Source organism: Myotis lucifugus, unplaced genomic scaffold (assembly GCF_000147115.1).
Source record: "Myotis lucifugus unplaced genomic scaffold, Myoluc2.0 scaffold_1707, whole genome shotgun sequence".
NCBI lineage: Eukaryota > Metazoa > Chordata > Mammalia > Chiroptera > Vespertilionidae > Myotis > Myotis lucifugus.
Genome location: NW_005872755.1, coordinates 1 through 21,971, shown reverse-complemented (window position 1 = coordinate 21,971; position 21,971 = coordinate 1). Strand labels below are relative to the sequence as shown.

General features: G+C 57.1%; 1 protein-coding gene across 3 annotated transcripts in view; it reads right to left on the bottom strand.

Annotated features, from left to right (window-relative positions):
- LOC102419496 (protein phosphatase 1 regulatory subunit 12B) overlaps positions 1-21,920 on the bottom strand; it is a 37,093-nt gene extending 15,173 nt beyond the window's left edge. For 2 of the 3 annotated variants that reach the window (XM_023748708.1, XM_023748710.1), the window contains exons 1-12: positions 21,544-21,920; positions 11,226-11,356; positions 10,287-10,405; positions 9,277-9,436; positions 8,044-8,188; positions 7,259-7,333; positions 6,426-6,505; positions 5,718-5,854; positions 4,920-5,032; positions 4,239-4,439; positions 3,656-3,738; positions 2,709-2,834 (exon numbers count right to left, since the gene is read on the bottom strand). In XM_023748708.1, the coding sequence (XP_023604476.1) occupies positions 2,709-2,834; positions 3,656-3,738; positions 4,239-4,439; positions 4,920-5,032; positions 5,718-5,854; positions 6,426-6,505; positions 7,259-7,333; positions 8,044-8,188; positions 9,277-9,436; positions 10,287-10,405; positions 11,226-11,332 (1,346 nt within the window). In that variant the 5' untranslated portion in view covers positions 11,333-11,356; positions 21,544-21,920. The remainder of the gene's footprint in view (positions 1-2,708; positions 2,835-3,655; positions 3,739-4,238; positions 4,440-4,919; positions 5,033-5,717; positions 5,855-6,425; positions 6,506-7,258; positions 7,334-8,043; positions 8,189-9,276; positions 9,437-10,286; positions 10,406-11,225; positions 11,357-21,543) is intronic. The other variant, XM_023748709.1, reaches the window with a different exon arrangement.
- Between the last annotated feature and the right edge of the window lie 51 nt (positions 21,921-21,971).

The following is a 21,971-nucleotide window of genomic DNA, read 5'->3' as shown; positions in this document are numbered from 1 at the left end:
TCCCCCCCCCCCCCCCCCCCCCGTCCCCCTGGAACCAAGTTCAGACCACACACACCTTCCCTTCCTGCGGAGCTTCCAGCAACACTGGCTGGCTGGGATGTTCGGGAGGCTGTAGGCCTTTTGCAACAAGAGCTAGCACTCCTGTCTGGGGTGTGCCACCTTCCAGGAAGGTGCGTGGAAGAGCCCCTCCTAAGAACTGAAGTCACAGGAAGCGGGGGTTCGGTGTGAGATTTACCACATGTGGGGCCCTTAGCTGCAGCCACGACTGGTAGGTGATGAGGTGGAAGCAGTCAGTCCGTGGGTGCCGAGCCCCAGCACAGAGCACACAGTGGCGACTGTTCAACAGGCTGCTGGCTGACAGGTGACGTCACAGCAAAGGCAGCCTCACCGAGGGACGGCCCTGTCGCAGTTCACGCAGCTTCTGAGGGACAGGCCTCTTTGGCCCACGTCTCTCACGCATCCAGAGGCGTCCGCTGTGATGACATGACTGAGTGGCTCCAGAAGCCTTACCTGCGGTGGGCGCAGGTGCGCAGCGTCCGCACTGCCAGGTGCAGGGCAAGGAGAAGCGGTGCCACCTGCTGCCCGACAGGTGTGGAGCCAGGTAATGGGCGAGGCAGCAGGAGATGAACTGCAATTGGCTGAAAGGAGGGACGTGTGGGGCCACTACTGTACCAAGGGAAGCACTGAAAAACACACACATCACCTTCCTCAGGACACGCCACCCCCCGGCCCAGCACCTCCTCCCGTCACCAGAGGAAGGAGGACAGAGGGCACGGCTCGGGAGGAGGAAGAACAGCCAGCGCTGGCCACTGGCAGCAAGCAGGGCCTGCCAGTCACCCAAGGAGGGAGGAACATGGAGGACAGGCCATGTGCAGCCAGAGAGAGAACATATAGGGGGAGGCCCAAAAGGGAAATCATAGAAAGAGAGTCGTTTTGTTAGAAAACCCAATTCTCAACCCCCCGAGGCCACAGGTCATGCACCCACCCGTCCGCCTGTTACGGAAGCAGCTCCGAGAGGCTGAGTGAGACCAAGAGCCTGGAGAGCGGGAGCAGAGGTTTCAGACGAGAGAGGGGGCCAGCCTCCAGAAGCTGTGGACAAAGTCCCTCTGGGTGGGTTCGAAGTTGTGAGTCTAGAAACCGACTGTGTGGGCGACACCAGGCAGGTTGTTTCTGCTGAACGTGAGCGAGAGCCGCCTCGATGGCGGCAATGACCTGGCTACATCTAGAACCTTCCTTCCGTGGCAGTAATGAGACTAGGGGGTGACCACACGAAGCTCCTGAACACAAGATGCACTTTCTGCCATAAGACGAGCGACTCGAGCCGGAAGGTGCTGAGCTCGGCACGTCCGGGCCGCGTCTGCTCTCGCCTGCTCTTCCAACAGAGATGCTGCAAGATTCCTCACTTTTGAAAAGATCCTAAGATTTTGTAAAACCAAAACGGGCTTTCGGGTTGGAGGAGAAAAGCTTTGAAATCCCAAATGGGAAGCACGTTCTAGGTCTTCTCTCAGCACGTGCTCACGGCAGGAAGCTGCCTCCCACCCCGAGGCGCCCTTTCTCCTCCGCCACCGCTTGCCCTCTGACCTGGGTCAGACCCTGCTGTCACTCAGCCTGGGCTGAGGCCCTGGATCGTGAACACCAGCCCCCACGAATAACGACCGGCCGGGCGGTTACGGCAGCTTCCTCTCCCTGGGCCCACACTGTTCTCTCAGGACAGTCTCCTGGGAGCAGCGTAAGCAGCGATGACGGAGGACGTGTCTAGCTAGACTGACACCTCGGGACGCTGGGGACAGGGAGTCTGTGGGAGGCAGCGCAGGGACCAGCACAGGCTGAGCCGCCTCGCAGGGGTCTGAGCAGCGCTGCTCGTCTATAGCTCATGTCCTGACACTGCCCAGTGGACAAGAGTCTCCCAACCAAGCAGAAGTCTGACCCCGACATAGTGTCAGGTCAAAGCCTGCGTCTGGGTGCCCATCAATCACCTAAACCACCTGCTGGCGAGGGTCGCAGCACGCAGAGGCAGCCGAGGGGTGTGGGTGGGAGAGAGAGATTCAGAGTAAGCAAGAGAATCAGATCTTATAGCTTATAGAAGCTATATAGAAGTAGACCTTATAGCTCGAGGGCTCTGGCAAAGGTGCTTTGCTGGCTGGCTGGTACAGGGCAGAGAAAATCATGGCAGAGAAAGAAATAGAGACGAGAAGGGGAGAAGCCCAGGTACCTTCTCTGCACCGAGCTTGCGAGTCTCACATCTGGATGGATCTGAGGGCCATTCAAGTCATAAAAAGAAAACAACAACTCAAGTCCCTCCATTAACAGGCTTCACTGTGAAACGTCTTTGCTGCCACACAAACCTGCCCTGTCCCCCACCCCTCACCACCTGCGGGTCCCCTCCTCCCTCACAACAACCGGAGATGAGCGTGGCTGTCGTGTTACGGGGCAGCCGGCCGGGCCTGCTCAGAGCTCCGGGCACTTCCGGGCGACTTCACAGGACCCGGAGGGCAGAGTGTGAGTCCAGGCCTGTCCGTGGTGAGACTCTGGAATTCGCTTACTTTAATTCAGCTAAGAACATTAATTTTAATTTCAAATGAGTCACACGTTACTCCCACAAAGTCTACAGGAATTCATGTCTGTGGTGTTGGCCTACAAATGTGCAGTTACGGCCACACACCTGTGGCCAGAGTGAGCTGCTGCCTCCCGCCCACCGAGCCTGGTACCTTTTCAGGTAGGTGGACACGTAGGTGGAAGGGGCCGTGGTCTGCGGCGTCTCGCTCCCCTTGGCTTCATCCCTCCGCAGCTGCCGAGTGTACGAGCCACTTCTCACCAGGTTTACAGCCGATTCTCTGAGGCAGAAAGAAAACCAGAGCACAGTGGCGCCCACCGCCAGCTTCTGCCCGCGGCCCGCACGCGAGGAAGGGCCTGAAGTGGCTGTGCGGCTGGAGCAGCAGGGTCGCCGCTCCGGCTGTGCTCCGTGCAGAGGGCGAGAGCCACGCCTGCTGCCTTCGCAACTTCAAAGCCAACCCACTCGGCCAGGCCCTGGGCCACGGCCTCTCCCCCTCTCCCAGTGAGGACTCTACTCCTCCGTTACCAGGCTTTGCAAACCTGTCCCCAGCAGGAGGCAGGGAAGGGGACCGAGGAGGAAGAGGTCGCAGGAAAGAGGAAAGAGCAGGGCCTGCGGCGGCCGCACTGGCGTCCCCAGTGAACGGTGCCCAGAGGCTGTGGCTCGGTTCTGACCACACGGGCACCTCCGGCCTTTGCTACAGGAGCTACGTCTCCAGAGCCCCTCCCAGGCTCCCACGCAGCTGAGTCGCCGGGACTGTTGTTGGAATGGAGCTTCCAGTTCAGCGGGTCTGGGTGGGGCCCGAGTCTGCATCTCTGACACGTGCCCAGGAGGACCACACCTGAGAGAGGGTCTAGGGCAGGGTCCCCTCTGAGACTCAGTGGCACCTTCATTGTAACTGATGAGGAGGATGGAGATTTCATCTACTGACAAACTAGGAGCTGATCAATTCTGTGAAAGAGCAATCCTGCTAGTGCTGCCCTGGGGTGGCCGGGGCGAGGGGCGCGGGCACCTGGGAAGCCAGAGCCCCGGTCGCTGCAGCGCCCACCGTGGAGCCCGCCCAGAGGAGCCCTGTGCAGGCGGCTGCCTCAGCCTCGCAGTTACCTGTTCTCCTTCTCCTCAGCGTCGCTCGTGCTGCTGAGCCTCCGGGGCGCCAGGGAGCTGAGGTAGCTTCTGCTCTCCCTCTCCTGCAAGACGAGACGGTGCCCGCAGGGCAGGCGCACCAAAGACACAGGATCAACCCTCGGATGCACAGCCCTTAGCACACCCACCACCTCATCCCAGCTCAGTCCCACGTGCAGCCGGAGATGTTACAAAGGGTAGCTCTCCAAGGCTTATTCCCAAGGCCCCTCCATGTAAAACCCACACACAGGGAAAGGATGCTGCTGGGGAAGCCAGGACGATGAGATACAGAGAAGAGCTGCACGAACCACGTGCGGCCGCTGAGACACAAGGACTGCTCTGCCCAACACCAGCCCGAGCCGAGAGAGGCAGGGCTCCGAGGGCCAGGGCCAGGGGCTGGACCAACAGTGAGAGAGGGAGCCGTGCTCATCGTGGCCGTTGCCCACGAGTGGCCTGCGGAGCCAGCCTGACCACACGGAGGAGGAAGTGTGATGCTGAGCCTTTCCTCCGTGTGAGCTGCCTGAGCCTCAGCCCATGGGAACCGGCTGCCCCGGCCCAGGCGTACCTTGTCTCTGTTGTCCAGCAGAGCGGAGATGCGAGGGCTGGACGCCGAGCGGGAGAGGGCGGAGCCCCGGTCCCTCGCAGCCTCCCGGGTGTCGGCCACGGCACTCAATGTGTTGTGGCTGCCAGTCTTCCTAAGTCCCAGGCGCCATGAGGAAGGCGACTCGTCTTTGGGCTCTTCCAGCTTGTTAAAAAGGCTGGCGATCTACAAGGGGAGGAAAGAAAGAAAGGGCCGCTTGCCTCTGCGCCCTGGAGTCCAGGGAGGCCCACAGGCTCTGGGCCAGTGCCCTGCCCTCACCTCCTGACACCACGCTCCCCTTGAGGCTTGCCTTTTGTCCCTGACCCAGAAAGGAGCCTCAGACTCCTCAACACACCCTGCCCGGGGGTTGCTCTGACAAAATCAAATTCTCCTTTCCTCCGGAGCTCAGACCCCCGAGATGAGGGGGGATCTTTGAACCAGGGAGGAGGTCCTCACCAGGAACTGCATCTGCCGGCCCCTTTGGCTTGGCTCCCGCCTCCAGACTGAGAAGTGAATTACCATTGTTTCAAGGCACCCAGTCTGCTACTTTGTTAGGGCGGCCATGTATCTTTATTGTTTTGCAAGAACGTATCCTTAAGGCCTTTCTCATTGTATGTTACTGCAGTCGGGGGAAACATAATATCCAAATTAATCCCCAATACTCACCCTCCTGGCTGAGGGGGCTGGTGTCTGAGCGGGGGCCAGTGTCTGCTCCAGGACGTGGCCCTTGCTTTCCGAGCTGGAATGGTTGACAACAGCCTCCGGCTTCCGATCTGTGGCTTAAGACACAGGAAGCACAAGTGCACGTGTGAAAATTCATCTTCGTGCATGTGCTTTCCTGCTAACAGAACAGGTTCACCCGTTACCCAGACCAGAGCTGGGCATGCTTGGCCTCAAACTCATGAAATCTCTAGCACAGGGGTCCTCAAACTTTTTAAACAGGGGGCCAGTTCACTGTCCGTTGGAGGGTCGGACTATAGTTTTAAAAAAAACTATGAACAAATTCCTATGCACACTGCACATATCTTATCTTGAAGTAAAAAAACAAAACGGGAACAAATACAATATTTGTATTTGCATGTGGCCGCGGGCCGTAGTTTGAGGACCCCTGCTCTAGCAGCTGCTGCCAGAAGAAAATAAACTCAGCTAAACCTGCATCGTGGGCCGAGCTCAGGGAACACAGACTCCCCTTCACGGGTCTCCCCGCTGGACGGACACAGGAGGCACCGACCAATGAGCTCCCCGAGACCCAGTGTCGGAGAGGTGGCCCCTCACACAGGGCTTCTCGGGCACCTGGTCCCCACTACAGGGCAGCTGCTCTGGCTCAGCTCCCCGCCTCCACCGCTGCGTTCTCCCTGGCAAAGGGACAGCTCGGCCCCTCTCCGCCCTGAGGACTCCTGCTCCGCCGGACAGCGCACGCCTCGCACTGGGACACACAGGGCCTGGCAGGGACATCCGCATTACCTGCCTCCTTCTCAGTCTCAGACTCGGACGCTTCATCTTCGCCCTCCTCCTCCGAGCTGGAGCTGCTGGACTCCTTGCTTTCTTCCTCTGTTTCGTGGGACTTGGGCGTCTCCTCCTCATACAGCATCTTCTCTTTGCTAAACCATAGAAGACAGTGTGAGTGTCATTCAGAAACGACAACTATGTAAGCGCACTCAGTGTCGGGGAGCGCATCGACGAGCCTGGGTCACAGCAATAGAAAGGCACTCGGACCCTCCTCTGCGCCTGCGCCCCGAGTCCTGGCCTGTTTGACACCTGAAGGTTACTGTTTGGCTGTGGAGTGTGACTTAGGAGCTCTAGCCATTCACACACAGAGAAAAGAGGCCATGGGCCTGGGTGCTGCCGGGCAGGCAAACAGAAATCATTTAACAAGTTACTCAGTGCTTATGACGCCAGGGAGCCTGCTGGCTCTGGGGTGGTGGTCCCTGAGCTCACAGAACGGCCCATCGGAGTGGTAGTTGGGACCTGGGACCCCTGAGCTGGGGACCAAGAAATGCTGCACAATGTGGATTCATTCCCCCACCCTCAGCGTCTCCCCACGTATCAACGCCCCTCCCCGCCCTCAAACGTTCCCACACGTTCAAAAGTCACTGGGCTAAAATCAAAGTTTTCTTATTGTGCAAATCCTCACACTAAGTGTGTCACCCCCACGGGCCCCCAACATCTTACTTCTTAAAGAGGCCACCCTGCAACCTGCTGTTCAGGCCCGACTCAATGAGCTTCTTCCGCGTCTCTTTTTCACTTCGAAGCTGCAAAGTGAGAAAAGCCAAGAGGCTGATCTTTGGTAAAAACCAGCAGAGATGAGAACTCGAAACAGCCCTGTCATCCTGAAGACAAGACCAACACCACAGGGGAGGAGAGAACCAGAGCAAACCACGTTCCTTTTCCAGAATGCAGGGCTGTTTGTCGTTTTACCTTCCAGCTGACTAAAGGTGTTCTTGTAATGAGTCAACTTTAACAGCCGGGGTTTCTGGGCTATTTTCTTCTAACAGGCTGCTGACAGTGCCGGAGGGAACATGCCCTCTCCAGAACACAGACCTGACTAGAGCCAGTGACTGAGCGGCCTGGCATGGACAGAGACTGTCCAACAGCTCTCAGCATCCCTTGTCTCTTAGCATCCCCCGGACCCACTCAGCATCCCCCAGACCCTCTTAGCATCCCCCGGACCCTCTCAGCATCCCTTGCCTCTTAGCATCCCCCGGACCCACTCAGCATCCCTTGCCTCTTAGCATCCCCCGGACCCACTCAGCATCCCCCAGACCCTCTTAGCATCCCCCGGACCCTCTCAGCATCCCCCGGACCCTCTCAGCATCCCCCGGACCCTCTCAGCATCCCCCGGACCCTCTCAGCATCCCTCGGCCTCTTAGCATCCCCCAGACCCACTCAGCATCCCCCAGACCCACTCAGCATCCCCCGGACCCTCTCAGCATCCCCCGGACCCTCTCAGCATCCCCCGGCCTCTTAGCATCCCCCGGACGCCTCTCAGCATCCTGGGGACTCACCACACTCTGCTGCTTCTGCAGCATCTCCAGGTGCTCCACGACGCCCTCATCAGCCACATCGAACGGCGTCTGGCCCTGCAGAGAGAGGGTACCGTGACCAGGAGAAAACACAGGAGTGATCCCGAGACTCCACCAGAGCCATCTCCAGCAGCCACTCCTGCCTCTGCGTCCAGCGCCAGCTGCTTCCCTCACGCATGGGCCCTCCGTTACGACCAGGCCTTCGTCTACCACAGAGAAACAGCAAGCCCTTGTGGAGAGAGCTCACACTTTGTAAACAGCAGTGAGGAAATGCCCACAGCATTCGGACACTTCCTGCCTCTCCCTGGGCCTGCTCCTAAGTGGTCTCATTGTATGACAAGTTCCACAGGGGCTCTCAGAAGCCTCAGGAGGGCCCGGCATGTCCCTAACGTCACGACTCCTCCAGGCAACACCAGCACAGCCAAGGACCCAAACCCCCAACCAGAGAACAGACCGGACCTGGAGATGGGGAGGCCGATGGGCACACCCACTCTCTAAAGGGTGGTGCCTCTGGATTGCCAGGAAATTCCTAAAGTTCTGCAGACATAGGAAAGCAAGTAACATTATTTCAACCAAACTCCTGTTTGCTTGTTTTAGGGGCTTCAGCATCAGTGGAAGCAGAAGGCGGGACGCTGGAGCTTCGGGCTCAGCAAACCCTGTGCTGATAATGGCCGTGGCGACGTGTCTTCACGCCCCGGCCAGACTCCGGACAGCTGCTCCAAGGCCCGGCACAGTCTCGCTGCCTCACAGGGGCCCAGCCGACTCACCAGCTTGTTTCTGACATCCATGTTGCAGAGGGCCTCGGCCAGGATGGAGCAGGCCTCCTTCACGCCCCAGTGCGCGGCAGCGTGGAGGGGCGTCCAGCCGTCATGGTCCTGCACGTCCAGGTCATAGCCAGCCTGAATCAACAGTCTGAGAGAAACCCGGACAGACATGTGTACCCCATTCCGTTTCCTGCCAAGGACACTGCCCCTCCCAGAGGCACAGGGCGAGCGAGGCCCTCCTGCCCCTCAGCACAGCTCCAGCTGGTCACACACTGCGGCCCAATCACAGGCAACACGGACCCACCCGAAGGCACACGGGCGCCCCAGCACATGCGTGTTCCGCCTACGGAAGTGTCTGGAGCGAGTGCACCTGAGAGATGCCAAAGCCTAACTCATGAGCCAAGCCCACGACGCCACCCCGGGGTGTTCTCTGTCTCCCGGGTGGGATTCTCCGTGTGGTCTCCCCGACCGTGCAGTCTTTCTACGTCTGCAGGTGGGAAGTGACCCCTCAAATGAGAACTTGGTTCTCTTCGGGGCACTTCTGGGGCACCCCATGCTCGCTGCAGACCCTCACACCCCCACTCTGCCCAGTGCCCGCAGGGCTTCTCACGAACAGCAGGCGTTACTGCAAGTGCCCGGGGCCGGGGGGCCTGTCTCCCGAGGAAACAGCACGGCCGCTCCCCACCTCGTGGGCCTCCAGACGGCTCCAGGAGTGAGCAGAGCATGACTCCGCAGCTAGAAACCCACGTCAGCTGAGTCTGACATCGTGACGCCACCCTGAGAGCCACAGGAAGCCGTGTGGACACAGAAGGCAGGACCCAAACTCCGCCTGTCCAGACGGATGGCCATTGACTGCAGCTGGACGCACACACTCCAGATCGTATCACAGACCAATGAGCCCAGAGAAACTGTCTGTGTCCAGCAGACCAAACGACCTCAAATCTGTCCCGCCTGACGTGTGGCAGAGGGGCGGCTGCAGGGGTGTGACGCTGCACCCGGAGCTGGGAGAGGCCCGTAAGGCCGCCTCTCGGCCAGGCTCCCGTCTCACAGGCAGCGAGGAGCTGGGGGCGGTGGGGCTGGGTGTCCATGGTGAACACCAGCAAACGTCAGAAAGACTGCAGGTCAGGGAGACAACACAGAGAAAACCCGCCACCTCGGAAACCTCATCTCTCCGCGTCCAAGGCCTGTCTCGCTCGTCCCCCGCCTCCCCGACCGTGGAGGCTGTGGCTGACACACCTGAGGACCTCGGAGTAGCCCTTGGCGGCTGCCACGTGCAGGGCGGTGGCCCCCGAGCGAGCCTGCCTGGTGTCCTCGATCTTTCCACTGTTGAGCCACTGCCTGGAGTCCTGCAGCATCTGCTGCTCCTCCTCCTTCCGCGCCTGCTCCAGGTCCACCCCTGTGGGAGCCACACAGGATGCGGCGTTACCACGGCCACTCACCCTTAGACTCAAACACGTCCTCAACACACCACAGGCCACTGTTAGCACCGGCCGGCACCCATCCATTCGCCTCCGTTCACAGAGCAATGGCAAGCGTGAGAGAGCAGTTGCTTTCAGTGTGACAGCGTCAGGAAGACAGTGTGATGGCGGCCCATTAGGGACACACCAAGCGGTTTTCAGCCCAAGCACACCCAGGCCAGAGGCGCTGCTGTGTCTGTGTTAGGGTCTCTGTGCAGAACGTCCCCTTCAGAGTCCTCCGCATGGACAGCATTTCTGTTCCCAACATCCTCGGGGGTAAAAATAACAGACACACCTCCCCCCGGCACAGACGAGGGAACAGACACAGAGGCCACAGGGCACGTCGGAGCCGCCACCAGGCCCTGAGAGCCTCCTCTGGGCGGAGACTCAGCATCGCCCCCCAGGTCCACGGGCAGAGCTGCACGGGAGGCAGTGACAGCTCACACTCATGGCCCTGGGCCACGGTCCCACAGGTTCTCGAAGGGCCGGCATGAGACATGCTCGGCTCTGGGCAATCTGCAAACACGTGGAGGGACAGCGCTGGCCTCCCCTGAGGTCACGCCGGGAAAGGCGCTGCGCTCCGCCAGGGAAGGAGCGTAGACCCCGTGACAGCCGCTTAACAGGAAGAGGGAAAGGCACCACGAGCCACGTCCACAAAGCCAGTGCCATCCTGGCTAACTTCCGACGCCCGTGCCCAGCTGCGATTGGACACGTGTCACTGGACGTCTGATCGACGACGACACTGCGCACACAGGTGGGCCCTGTCCTGCGGGGTCTGAGCCCGGTTACCTTGCTTCTTCACTTGCTCCAGAAGAAGGTCCTTCATGGCCGGCTCCTCCGCCAGGTCGGAGGGCACCTCCCCTTCACTGTTGACGATGCTCACGCTGGCTCCGTGGCTGAGGAAGTACCTGTGCAGACGAGACCAGTGTTAACACCACCTGTCACATGCTTTCACCCTCGCGCGCGAGACTCGAAGAGGAGCGAGGCCCGTGTGAGAAACTGGGCTCACGCGCCGACTGATTTTCTTAGAGTCAAAGAGTCAGCGAGTGGCCAAGGTTATGGCTCCGGTCATGTGACCTCACGTCTAGTTCATCTTTCACAAGATCAGGTGCTCCTGGGCCAGTGAGAATCCCAATCATGCTCAGAGCTCTACAAGCTGTTCACAAGCATTTGAAGGAGAAGAACACCTCCTAAGTCAGACGTCCGCCCTTCAGCAACTCAGGAGACATTTCCGTCATTTACACGCGCTGGCTCCTGAGGCCTTTGCTGCTCTCACCATCCGGAGGTCCTCCCTGCTCCCTCAGTCCCTCCCACTGCCGACACTCCCCCTTCCTCTCCGCTGAGAAACATCGGCCAGAGAGACACATCAGTTGGTTGCCTCTGGCCCGGGGCCAGGGGTCGAACCTACAACTGAGGCACGTGCCCTTGACCAGGAATTGAACCCGAGACCCTTCAGTCCACAGGCTGGCGCTCTAACCCCTGAGCCACACCGGCTAGGGCCCAAACCATTTTTAGAATAAAAAATAAAAACCTGTTTAGTTTCACACTTATCCCTGAAGTAATATTTACTTTATCCCTGAGAACCCTTACAGTGACCCAGAGGCCCAGGAGTGCCCGCCCATCAGTCAACACGCATTTCCCGGGGGACAGAAAGCCCCTGCCCTCCTCTTTGTGATGGTGATGGAGAGCGCTGTCGGCGAAGCGCAGCTCCTCAGAGTGCGGACTCACTCGGCGATGTTCAGGTAGCCGCAGGACGCCGCCGCGTGCAGGGGCGTCCAGCCCTCGTTGTCCTGCCGGTTCATGTCGGCTCTGTTCTCCACCAGGAACTTCACCATGTCGAAGTTCTCGTCAATGCAGGCCTGCAAAGGGAAGCCCACGTTCACCGGCCAGCACTCACCGCGCTCTGCCGCGCAGACCGGGGAAGACCCACTCCGAGTGCAGGTCACACTCTGGTTCTGACGTCACCACGTCAGAAAGGCTCCCGGCACAGTGTCAGAGCCCACACGCCACTCAGGTAAGAAGCTGCTCCCTAGGCCTCTATCCAGCACCCAGGACAGGACCCTCACGGCTGAGCGGCTGCGGAGCACGCCTCCCTCTTCCCATGTGCAGCTATGTGAGCCAGGTCGTCGTCATATCAAATACGCATCCCAATAGATTGAATCCAGACATTCAGAGATTTGTAAAAACGTAAAGCAATGCCACTCTTCTCTTAATTTTTTGTTTTGAAAGTAGATAGCTATTTCAGTTAAAATGTGTGATTCATAGAGACATGTAATAGATTACTGCTTACTGCAGAGCGCCTCGCCACGAACTGTCCAGAAAGACTCAAGTGAAGAGATGACGGGGGCACTTTTCAAAAAGGCAGCGAAGTTCAGGGAGAGAAAGTGCCCCAGAGGTCCGCACGCTCTGCCCAGGTAACAGCTCCCGTGTCAGGACGTCCACGGAGGCCTGGCCTGCTCTGAGCGCTGGGCGCTGCTTCTGGCCTGGCAGCAAGGTGCCTTTGGCGCCGAGAGAGGAACAGCCGCGAGCCTCCGCTCCAAGCGCCGTGCCACCAGAGCCTTTTGGAAGCCCTTTTCCCAAGATCATTCTCTGCCCTTTGAAGGTGATGGCAGCCACGTTCTAGGGCCTATGAGCCCGGCTGGTGCGGCTCCCACAGGAGAAAACCTCACTCCCTCCCTCTCGCTCTCCTCCTTTTCTGGCTCCCCCAGCACAACGTTAGCTCTCCTCCTTCCGGTGTCAGTCTTTGGGTTTATGAACATCAAGTCCGTGCCGGTATTTCTACAAGAAGAACACCGTGAGGCGTCTCAGAGAACCACCACCAGCCCGTCTGTCTACAGGTGATCTGGGATGTCACTCTCCAGGCCATCACAGGCAGTAACGAGGCCGCTGGCGGGTCATGCCGATGCCCACAGGCAGGCTGTGCACTGCTCAGTACCAGCCAGGGGCAGGCAGGCCCAGGTTTGCGTCCAGCTCTGCCAACGCGTGTCCCTCAGAGTGAGGAGGAGAAGCTGGGCCATGCCCTCATCTACAGCATGGGGACCACCTGCCTCACGGGATTGTGGGAGGAAGAAAGGAGATACATGGTGGGACCGTGGCTGGTACTGTTGTTGTTTTTAAGCCAATAGTCTAACAAATAGCAACTCCCCAGGAAAAAGCACACACTGTCCTCATCCTCACCCAGCACTGCCAACCCCACCTCAGTATCTTAGAGGGGAGGCAGTTGGTTAAAAATGTCTTTGAACTAGCAGGACTGGGGGCCTGTTTGTTAAGTCTGACCTCAGGGACTTCCTCAAATGTGCAGCGTCCTGGGATCCTAAGTCCAGGAGCTCCGAGAATAGACTGGCATGATTCAGGGCTACGCTGAGAGAACCGTCCCTGGAGAGACCCACCAACAGAAACATCCTGGAGTGACCGGTCTGTTCTTTTCTCTTCTCCTGTGGCCTCCAGAAGGAACTGGATGAAGCCATGGAGGAGAGCAGAATATCCCTGAAAACCCCAAGCAGTGTGTCAGCTCCCCAAGACACAGCATGGGGGATACCCAGACTCATCCGGAAAACTGTGTCCAGTGCCACGGGCCCAGCACCTGCCCCCACGCAGAGTTGCACTGACCACCAGGTGGACGGGTCTTTCCTCTCCCTGAACAGGCAAAGGAGGCTACGTGAGTGTCTGATGCTCCTCAGGACATCAATGGGAAAATTATTCTCTATATTTAACCCATTCCCTCTGCTGTGGGTCATGTCCATTTCCTTCTGTTGTGAAGACACAGAATATTACCGAAGTAACAACCTGTTCTAAGCTGAAGGAAGAAAATACAATCGCTTTATGATGTAACTCATTACTAGTCCAGAGACACAGCTACAGAGACAGGCCGGCAGCAGGCTGAGGCTTCCTCACCGAGCAGCCACCTTTCCTCGGCAATGACCAGCCATCTCCAAGGAAAACACCTGATTTCAGCAAACGGGGGCAGAGCACTCTGGCTACTGCACCGACCGACACTGCTCTGCATCGAAGGCACAGTGGCTGCCGGCTGACGGGGGCCAGAGTTCAACCTGGGACTGCAAAGCAGGCCCACGACAGAGCTCCTCCGCTCCCAAAATAGCGCAACTGTCACCGCCTCTGCCTGCCACGGCTCCAGGAGCTGACCTTGCTGCTGGGGCTCAGAATCCGCTGCGACTCCTTCCCCACAGAGCCCGCTCCAGGAGCCAGGCAGGTGACACGCTGCGCGTGTGTGTGTGTGTGTGTGTGTGTGTGCGCGTGCGCGCGCGCGCGCGCGCGCACGCATGTGCGTGCCTCAGCCCACTCCTGCCTGGACTTCAACAAACCGCTGATACGGTGCTGGGCAGCGATGATGCTCATAATGAACCCCCATTCCTACCTTCCACTATTCTGTCCTACATCCTCCTAACACTTATGTAACTCAGAAATAACAACATGTATAATCCCCAAAATTATATAATTTAATTTTATGCTGAAAACCCTAAATGCTTAGAGATAACAGTAAAGACCATCATTGATTTCATTCATCAGCCACACACCCAATCCCAAAAGGCTCAGAATTTCCCAGTCGGGCTGGGTGTGTATTCCCTGGCAGCCCAACACCTAGAACAGCACTGGGCACCAACATTTGTTGAATCAAAGAACGGGCTTTGAATGCACAGAAAGTCACATTTTCTGCACATTCGGTTGATTCCCAGTCGTCCCTGCAGGCTGCAGCACATGGAGGTGGCCTGGCCAGGGGGTGCTGCACACGCTGCCCCTGTACACGCCCATGCATCAACCTCCCACTGCTGGAGTGTGCTGGATGGTGCCCCAAATAGGTCCATGTCCCAATCCCCGAGCCTGTGTGGGGACCCAATTGGAAAGGGGTCTTTGCAGATATAATAGGGTCTTGAGATGGCACATTCTACATTACCTAAGTGGGCCCTACATCCCATGACAAGTGTCCTCATAGGAGACAGGCGGAGGCGGGGGGGTGACACAGACAGAAGAGGAGGAGGCAACGTGTCCACAGAGGCCGACGGGCCCCAGAGCTGGAAGAGGCAAAGAACACCTCCCCGGGCTCCAGAGGGCGTGCAGCCCATCAGGACCTCGACTTCAGACTCCAGGGCCTCGAGCCAATACATTTCTGCTGTTTTAAGCCACCAAATTGGTTCACAGAAGCCACGGAAACCAAGCCCCTGGCACTGAAGAGAAGGCATCACGGGAGAAGCCCCGCGGCCTCGCTCCTGTAGAAAGGAAAACCACAGCAGGATTCCCCCTTCTTTGCCAAATAAAAAGTGGTCAAAATTAATTCTACCGTTTTCTCCTCAGGAGCCGCCCTGGGAGGCATGACTGCGCAGGGCCTACCCTCCATCCAGATTGTCAGACTCTGCCCGCAGTCCAGCTGGTGCCACATTGTAAGTAGAACTGCTGGTCCCTCTCCCATCACACCGTGTGCCTGGGCTGGGCTGGGGCAGGAGGGCCGCGGGCAGGGCTTGCTAATAAAGACCAGAGTCTCTTTAAAAAAAAAAAAATTAATTATACCACTTTTTAAAAGGCAACTACATTTATAGAAAGTTTTAGGGTTTTTTCCTTATCAGTCTTTAGCCAAAATACCAAATGCCCGGAACACCCGGCCCTGGTTCTTCCCCGAGGCACTCTGCTGACCATGTTCTGGAGGAGGGCTGACCCTGACACAGGGTGCAGTACTGACCCACGAGCTTACGGGACCCAGCCTTTCTAAGCTCCAATGAGGGAGCCTCACCCTATGACAAGAATTCGTACAAGTAAATTCGATATGATACAAGCCAGTAACGTTGGACATCACAACTGTCAGCAGATGCTCCCCACGAGAGCGTTCACGTATGTGGTTAAGGACTGACCCAGTGAGTCCATCCTTCAAGTGCCTGTCTGTCCACGCCCATCACGACAGTGTAGCTACTTTCCGAGTGAGGCTCACGCAGCAGTGGCTGCCACGTGACAGGTGACACGGGCACTGTCAGCCGGTGTGAAAGGCACAGCTTCCTGGCAGACAGCTTGGCTCCGAGAGGGTGAGAGCTATGGAGCTGATCATGTCCTCAGTGGTCAGCAGACTCTGGGCACAGACCCGTGGCCTTTCAGGAGAGAGCCCAGAGAGACAGAGAAGTAAAGAAGTTTCCATGGAGGGTCACCCTAAGGTGTTGTTCTTAGTACACTGGCATATTGTCCCCGAGACTGTAAGATTCATGACTTGAGGCCGGCGAGCACTGGCTGCAGTTAGAGCAGGGGACGACATTTAGATCTCAGAAGGGTGCACTCTGGGTTCCAGCAGGTCCTGGAAACGGCCCAGCCCGCACCCTCTGCCTCCCTGCACCTCCCCCCCCCCCCCCAGCACTCATCCCTCGGGCTGTCCTCCAGGTACTCCCTTTGGACCCCACCAGGCACAGGGTAGGGGGCACATCTGATCTAACTCCTGTCACCAAGGCAGAGTTAAAAAGTCAAGACGAGGAAGGTAGATGGAAAAAGGCCCAGAAAATGAAAGCTGTATCTACTCAAAGCCCACAGTCTTTCAAACAGACGTTTCACAGTTCCTCACGGAGAACTCATTTTGAGGAATAACACACTCAGCCTGGTAATGGTGGGAACCCCCAGCATGAGTTTCTCTTGGGTCCAAGAGTGCCCACAGCCGCGTCCCCAGCACCTGCCGGAACTAAGAAGGCCCTGGCTGCCGCCACCTCCTCACCGAGTCTGCACCACGAGTGAGGCACGTAAGTGACAGAGCGACTCATCTCAACCGACTTGATCAAAAGAGGTTCCTTGCAAAAACCATGTTATCACAAAGCTGTAAAGCGAAGGAAGAATGTGGTGGCTGCAGCAACAGCGTTAGGATGTCTTCTTCCACAGACGGAGAGATGAGGCCCAGAAGAGTTAATAGGCTTAAGGTCATGGATCCAGTTGCTAACCACTCGCATGCTTTCCACCTGCCAACTCAGAGGCACCCAGCGCCAGCTCAGGCCAAGCTCAGGATACCACCTGGCTCATGGGACATTTCTAGTTCCTGATACTCTCTTCCTAAAAATAATTTCGCTTCAGCATCCATAGGGTGCACTGATATTCGCCCAGCTCGCCAATGACCTCCCAGGAGGAATGTCCCAATTGGCTGCTCTGAGCTGGCCACTCCGACAGACTAAATGCAGAGCACAAGGCTCCTGACAGCACTTTCGTTGCCCTTTGCTTATCGGCGTCAGCCTGGGCTGGAAACCTCCGCGTAGCCTGGCTACCTGTCTGAGCCACAGCCCCCAAGGTCCACTCTGCTGCCAAATTGGCAGGGCGAACCGCTGTCCCGTGGAGAGGACGGTCCTACGGAGCCCAGAGCACCCTGTGCCTACAAACAAGTGTTTCACAAGCCATGAGCACCCGGCCGAGAGCTACATGGCAGGCGTGGGGGTCAGCACTGTCCTCACGCCTCCTGGAAAGAAGGCAGGCAATTCTGGGATCTGAGTTGGCTGAGGAAGAAAAGCCACAAATAAATTATGAGCAGATTAAATTCTCAGAAAGTATAAGTCAGTCCCGCAAATTCTATCCCTGAAAGGAGAGATGAAGCAGGAGGTTGTGGCTTACCCAGCACCTTTCATCCAGGGCTCTGCAGAGCGAAGGTGAGGACTGAGTCACGTCACGTCCTGCCACGCCCCGCACATGCAGAGGCCGACACGGCAGGAGGTGCTGAGACGCAGTGACATACCCGCCCCGTGCAGGGCACTGCCGACGAGGGCAGACCATGGAGCAAGGCTCCTGGGCTCAAACCCAGGCCTGCTAACGAGTGGTTTTGTGTTTTTGGAACTAGTTATGCCTGTATTTCCTCGACTGTAGTGTTATCACAGCAACCACAGTGCCGACTTCATGGTGTCACAAATGAGCTCGTGTGTGTAAAACCCTCAGTGCCCGGCTCAGAGTTAGGTGCTAAGTTCCTGTCGCTGATGCTGTTATTACTACTCCTCCTCCGACTATCACTCCTGTGTGGTCTCTACGAGTCAGCAGGGACACTCCTTCCCACACAAAGGGCAACGCTTCTCTATGTAAAATAACTGTGCAGGTTTCAGTAGATGCCAACAGACCACTGTCAGGTTCTGCCAATAAGAGAAAAGGTAAGTTAAGGTAGAAAAGGGGAGACAGGGAGCGGCGAGGAGGGCGAGTCAGAGCTGTGGACTGGTTCTGCCCCCAGAGCCACTGGCCGAGGCTGAGTCTGTGGTGAGTGCAGGCAGAACACCGCGGAGCCACTGCAGTTCCGGACCCGACAGGGGCTCACATTACCAAGGCACAGGCTAGGAGTTCATCAGAGTAACTGCTCCTTGACTGTAAAGCGTTTTTCCATTTACTCCTGTGACACACATTTACCGAGGCCCATGCTCTGCCCGACAATCCTTAGGGAGAGGCACACGACGACACACAACAGGAATCACACTGCACCAAGCCGTCTCCTTCCCAGTAAGAAGTCAGCACCTCTGCCCGGGGTGACGGGTTGTTCACGTGTCACGAAGGAGAAGGAAGTAGCCAGCTGAGGAAGCAGGGGTGCAGAAAGTCCGGGCAAAGGGAACAGCATACGAAGGTCTGAAGGAGGGAAAAGATAGTTTGGGATGCTGCGCAGTCTGGTATGTTCGACTCAGACGGGGGTGGGACATCCATGAAACCTGCCCAGGCTTCCTGTGGCCCCTGCAGGCCTGAAATGGCAGGACAGGCAATGCAGGCCGTGTCCCCTGATAAAAGCTCCACCTCATCCTGAGGCTTCAACCAGGAGCGACGCCATCGGGGCTGCATCTCGGAGTGACAGCTGCACGGGAACAGGAGCCGGGCTGCTGGCGGGAGTCGTGACAGGGACACCACGCAGGAAGTGGCCACCGTGCGGGGGGTGAGGTCCAGAGGCCAGGCACTGGCATGGAGACATGGCAGAGGTGAGGGCGGGAGGCCCCTGCGTGAAGGGACGGGCTCATCAGAATGCCTTCCAGTGGTGAACAGGACAGTACCAAGAGGGTTGAGCTTCGGACGCTGGTGGACCGTCCACCCTCTGCCCACAGGGACTGCGCCGTCTTAGACGGCTCGTTTCCTCCTCCGGCCTAAGTGACTCCCATCCAGAACCACCCTGAGCAGCGAGTAGCTGTGCTGCCTGCAGCCCTTCCCACCTGAAACATCCTAGTGAGCCCAGAAGTCAGTGCCACAGCCCGCCTCGCAGCTGTCCCCGGCCCCCGCTAAGCCTGGCTGGACAGGGTCACGGATCCTGGGCCGAGGCAACGGGAATGAGAAGGCCGTCCTCCGAGGGAAGGGCGAGCCTGCTGGCACCCGCGGACATGGCGCTGAGCGAGGTGGACACCGAGCAGAGAGGTTCAGAGAGCGTGTCACCTGCTCTCCCATCCGTCTCAGCTATCTCCTTGATGCCGTGGCCTTGGGCCCACGCTCTGAGCAACGTCCATGTAGGACAGGGGTGGAGGGCAAACCTCAGCCCAGAGCAGGGACGTTACAAGATACTGTACAGGAGAGAGGAACACACGTCAGCGCATCCAATCTTTCCACAGCCCGTTTCCCCGCTGTGAGGCAGAAAGCTCACTGCCCCTCCTCTACTCCAGGGGTGACCTGGGGACACCCGAGATAGAGCCGAAAACCGATTTGTGAAAAGATAAGCTAATATTGTTATTAGCACATGTGCCCTACACTGTTTTATGTAACAAGGTGGACTGAGATGGCCTAGTGCGTTGATTTAGAGCGAAGGTTGGTACAGCCTCTTGGAAATACTCACTGTGGTGCGAAAGCAGCCACAGACAGCGCCCGGCCACCAGGTGAGGCTGTGTCCACCACAGACAACGCCCGGCCAGCAGGTGAGGCTGTGTCCGCCACAGACAACGCACGGCCAGCAGGTGAGGCTGTGTCCACCACAGACAGCGCCCGGCCACCAGGTGAGGCTGTGTCCACCACAGACAATGCCCGGCCAGCAGGTGAGGCTGTGTCCACCACAGACAGCGCCCGGCCAGGAGGTGAGGCTGTGTCCACCACAGACAACGACCGGCCAGCAGGTAAGGCTGTGTCCACCACAGACAGCGCCCGGCCAGCAGGTGAGGCTGTGTCCGCCACAGACAACGCCCGGCCAGCAGGTGAGGCTGTGTCTGCCACAGACAATACTTGGCCAGTGAATGAGGATGTGTCCCAATACAATTTTATGGATACAACAACCCAAAGTTCCGAGTAAGCTCCATAGACACGGTCTGAAACACATGCTCGCTCACAGTCTATGAAAACCACCTGATCATGGCCTAAGACAGCCGTAACTCATAGACAATGAAGCCGCTTGAAGTGGCCAGGAACAACCTTTCAGGCGCCTTCTCATGTATTTTGGGCCCTAATTTACAATCATAAGCATACTGGTGGCAGATCTATTTTTCTCTCTTCCAAAAGTAAACAGAAAGACTAACAAAATGATGCTTAGTCGGAAAACCCTTCATATAGTTGCCACAAAAGTCCTCAAAAACATGTTTCTACTGTCACTGCTCTTTCAAAGGTTACAAATGCCCAGCATGGTCTGATGCACCATACACACCAACCTGAAGAGGCAAACTACTAAAAAAGCCACGATGACGTTCTCATGCCCACAGTGAGAGGAAACAGTTCTCCCCATTGGGCCCGGGGTCCGGTCCCTGAGCAGAATCCACCCCACGGGGGAAGGCAGGAGTCACGCACAGCCAGAACTGTCAGGGAAGACGGACGGACTTGGAATGAAAGAGAAGGGTCGGAATGCAAGTTTCATGCTCCCACGCGAGTTGGCACACACCCGTGCTGCTCTGCACTGAACTGAACACATGATCTCAGTCGTCTCCTGTCTCACTCTACCACTCGGAACAGAGATAGTTTTCTCCTTCCCTCATCTGCCCCTTTCTCTGCCTCTCCTCCAGAGACAGGGATCATTTTAATCTCCCTGAGGATTGAGGCGGCTCTAGAGTGACAGGCTACTAGGAGTTGAATTCCAGTGTGGGTGACCCTGAGATCCAAACTTGGACTCTGAGCCCATTCCAAAACCAACCCGAATGTCTGCGTCAAGGAGAGAATGCCTCTGTCCCGAGGTGTCCCTCCAGACGGAGACTGTCAGACGGGTCTAGAGACAGGGTCTGGTGGACGGACAGTGAGCTCGCTGCGCCGAGCACAGACCTAAGTGCCCACAAAGTATGGTCTGGAGGAAGAAGCCAGCATTCACTTTGACGAGTCCCAGCACTTGCCTCTCACCCAGCCCAATAATTTAGTAGATACAGTTTTAAGAGCCTCTATCTAGACCTTAAGCACCAAGATCATAATGCCAAGGATACCAAGATAGGTGACAGTAATCAACTTGCAAAATAAATAAATAAATAAAAAGAAAAGACCTTTTCAGAAGTATCAGCCTACCCAGAATTCTTAGCCCACACTTTGTGCCCTATAACGTATATACGTAGATGAAGTGGGAATTCCTCTGTGAGCAAACAACTGCTTTCAAGGGTTTTATCATCAGATTGATGCCTTTTTCACCAAAGACTCCGGGACCCAAAGGGCGCCCGTTTTGTTGGCTGCACCAGCGTGGAGGCTTCATCAGAGCAGTCTATTTCAAGCATTATTAATAGGCCCCCGGAGCCTGTTATCTTTGACTCCAGCACCTCGTGCCTGAGCAAAGGCTGCCAAGGAAGGTCTCCAAGTCAAAAGTAGCATCAAGGCACTGCAACCTGAGGTGCCAATCATCCACGGTCACCTGTGGGCGAAGGAGAAAAGCTGTCCCCCAATACCACCTGGGGGTTCTCCCAACACACCAAGATGATAATCCATAGCCGGTCAAGAGGCCACGGCCGAAGGAAAGAGAGAAAGGCCGCAGTTATCCTGATAATCCATATCACGCTTGTGTAACAGATGGATGTCTAACTAAGTAACTCGGATAACAGCCACTGTCCACTTCACAGAAGGGCCATCAGCGACGAAGCAGGCAGTCCAGCTGCTGGCGCTCGTCTCACACTCGGAGAATAATCGTTATGGACCTGAGATTCTTCAGGCCGTGGGGACAGGCACTGTAACTGCAGGAACTGACCTGTCAGAGTCTGTAAGCCAATAAAGGCCTCTTCTTGATTCAGACACAGAGATGGCTCTCAACAGAGGCAGGTTTGAGCTTCAATCTTCCAGAAGCTTCATCTTCAGCTGGATTTGTCTCGTGCTGACTGCACCTGCTCACGCCAATGCCAGCCCTGTAAGGTGGGAGGAAGGCCCACAGTCCCGTTCCGTGTCTGTGGGGGATGGGTTCAGGCCCCCTGGCATACCAAAGTCCAAGGAAGCTCAAGTCCCTTAGTCCGCCCTCAGGACCGAGGACTCGGAGGGCCAGCTGGATGGCACTTGCAGGTGTTTTTGTTGTTATTGTTGTTGTTTTAAATCCGCAGCTGTCGGGATAGAAAGCGCTGACATTTAAATCTGAAAAGTCTATCCTAATTCTCTCCTTTCTAATCCAAGTAACGGTTCCCAAGT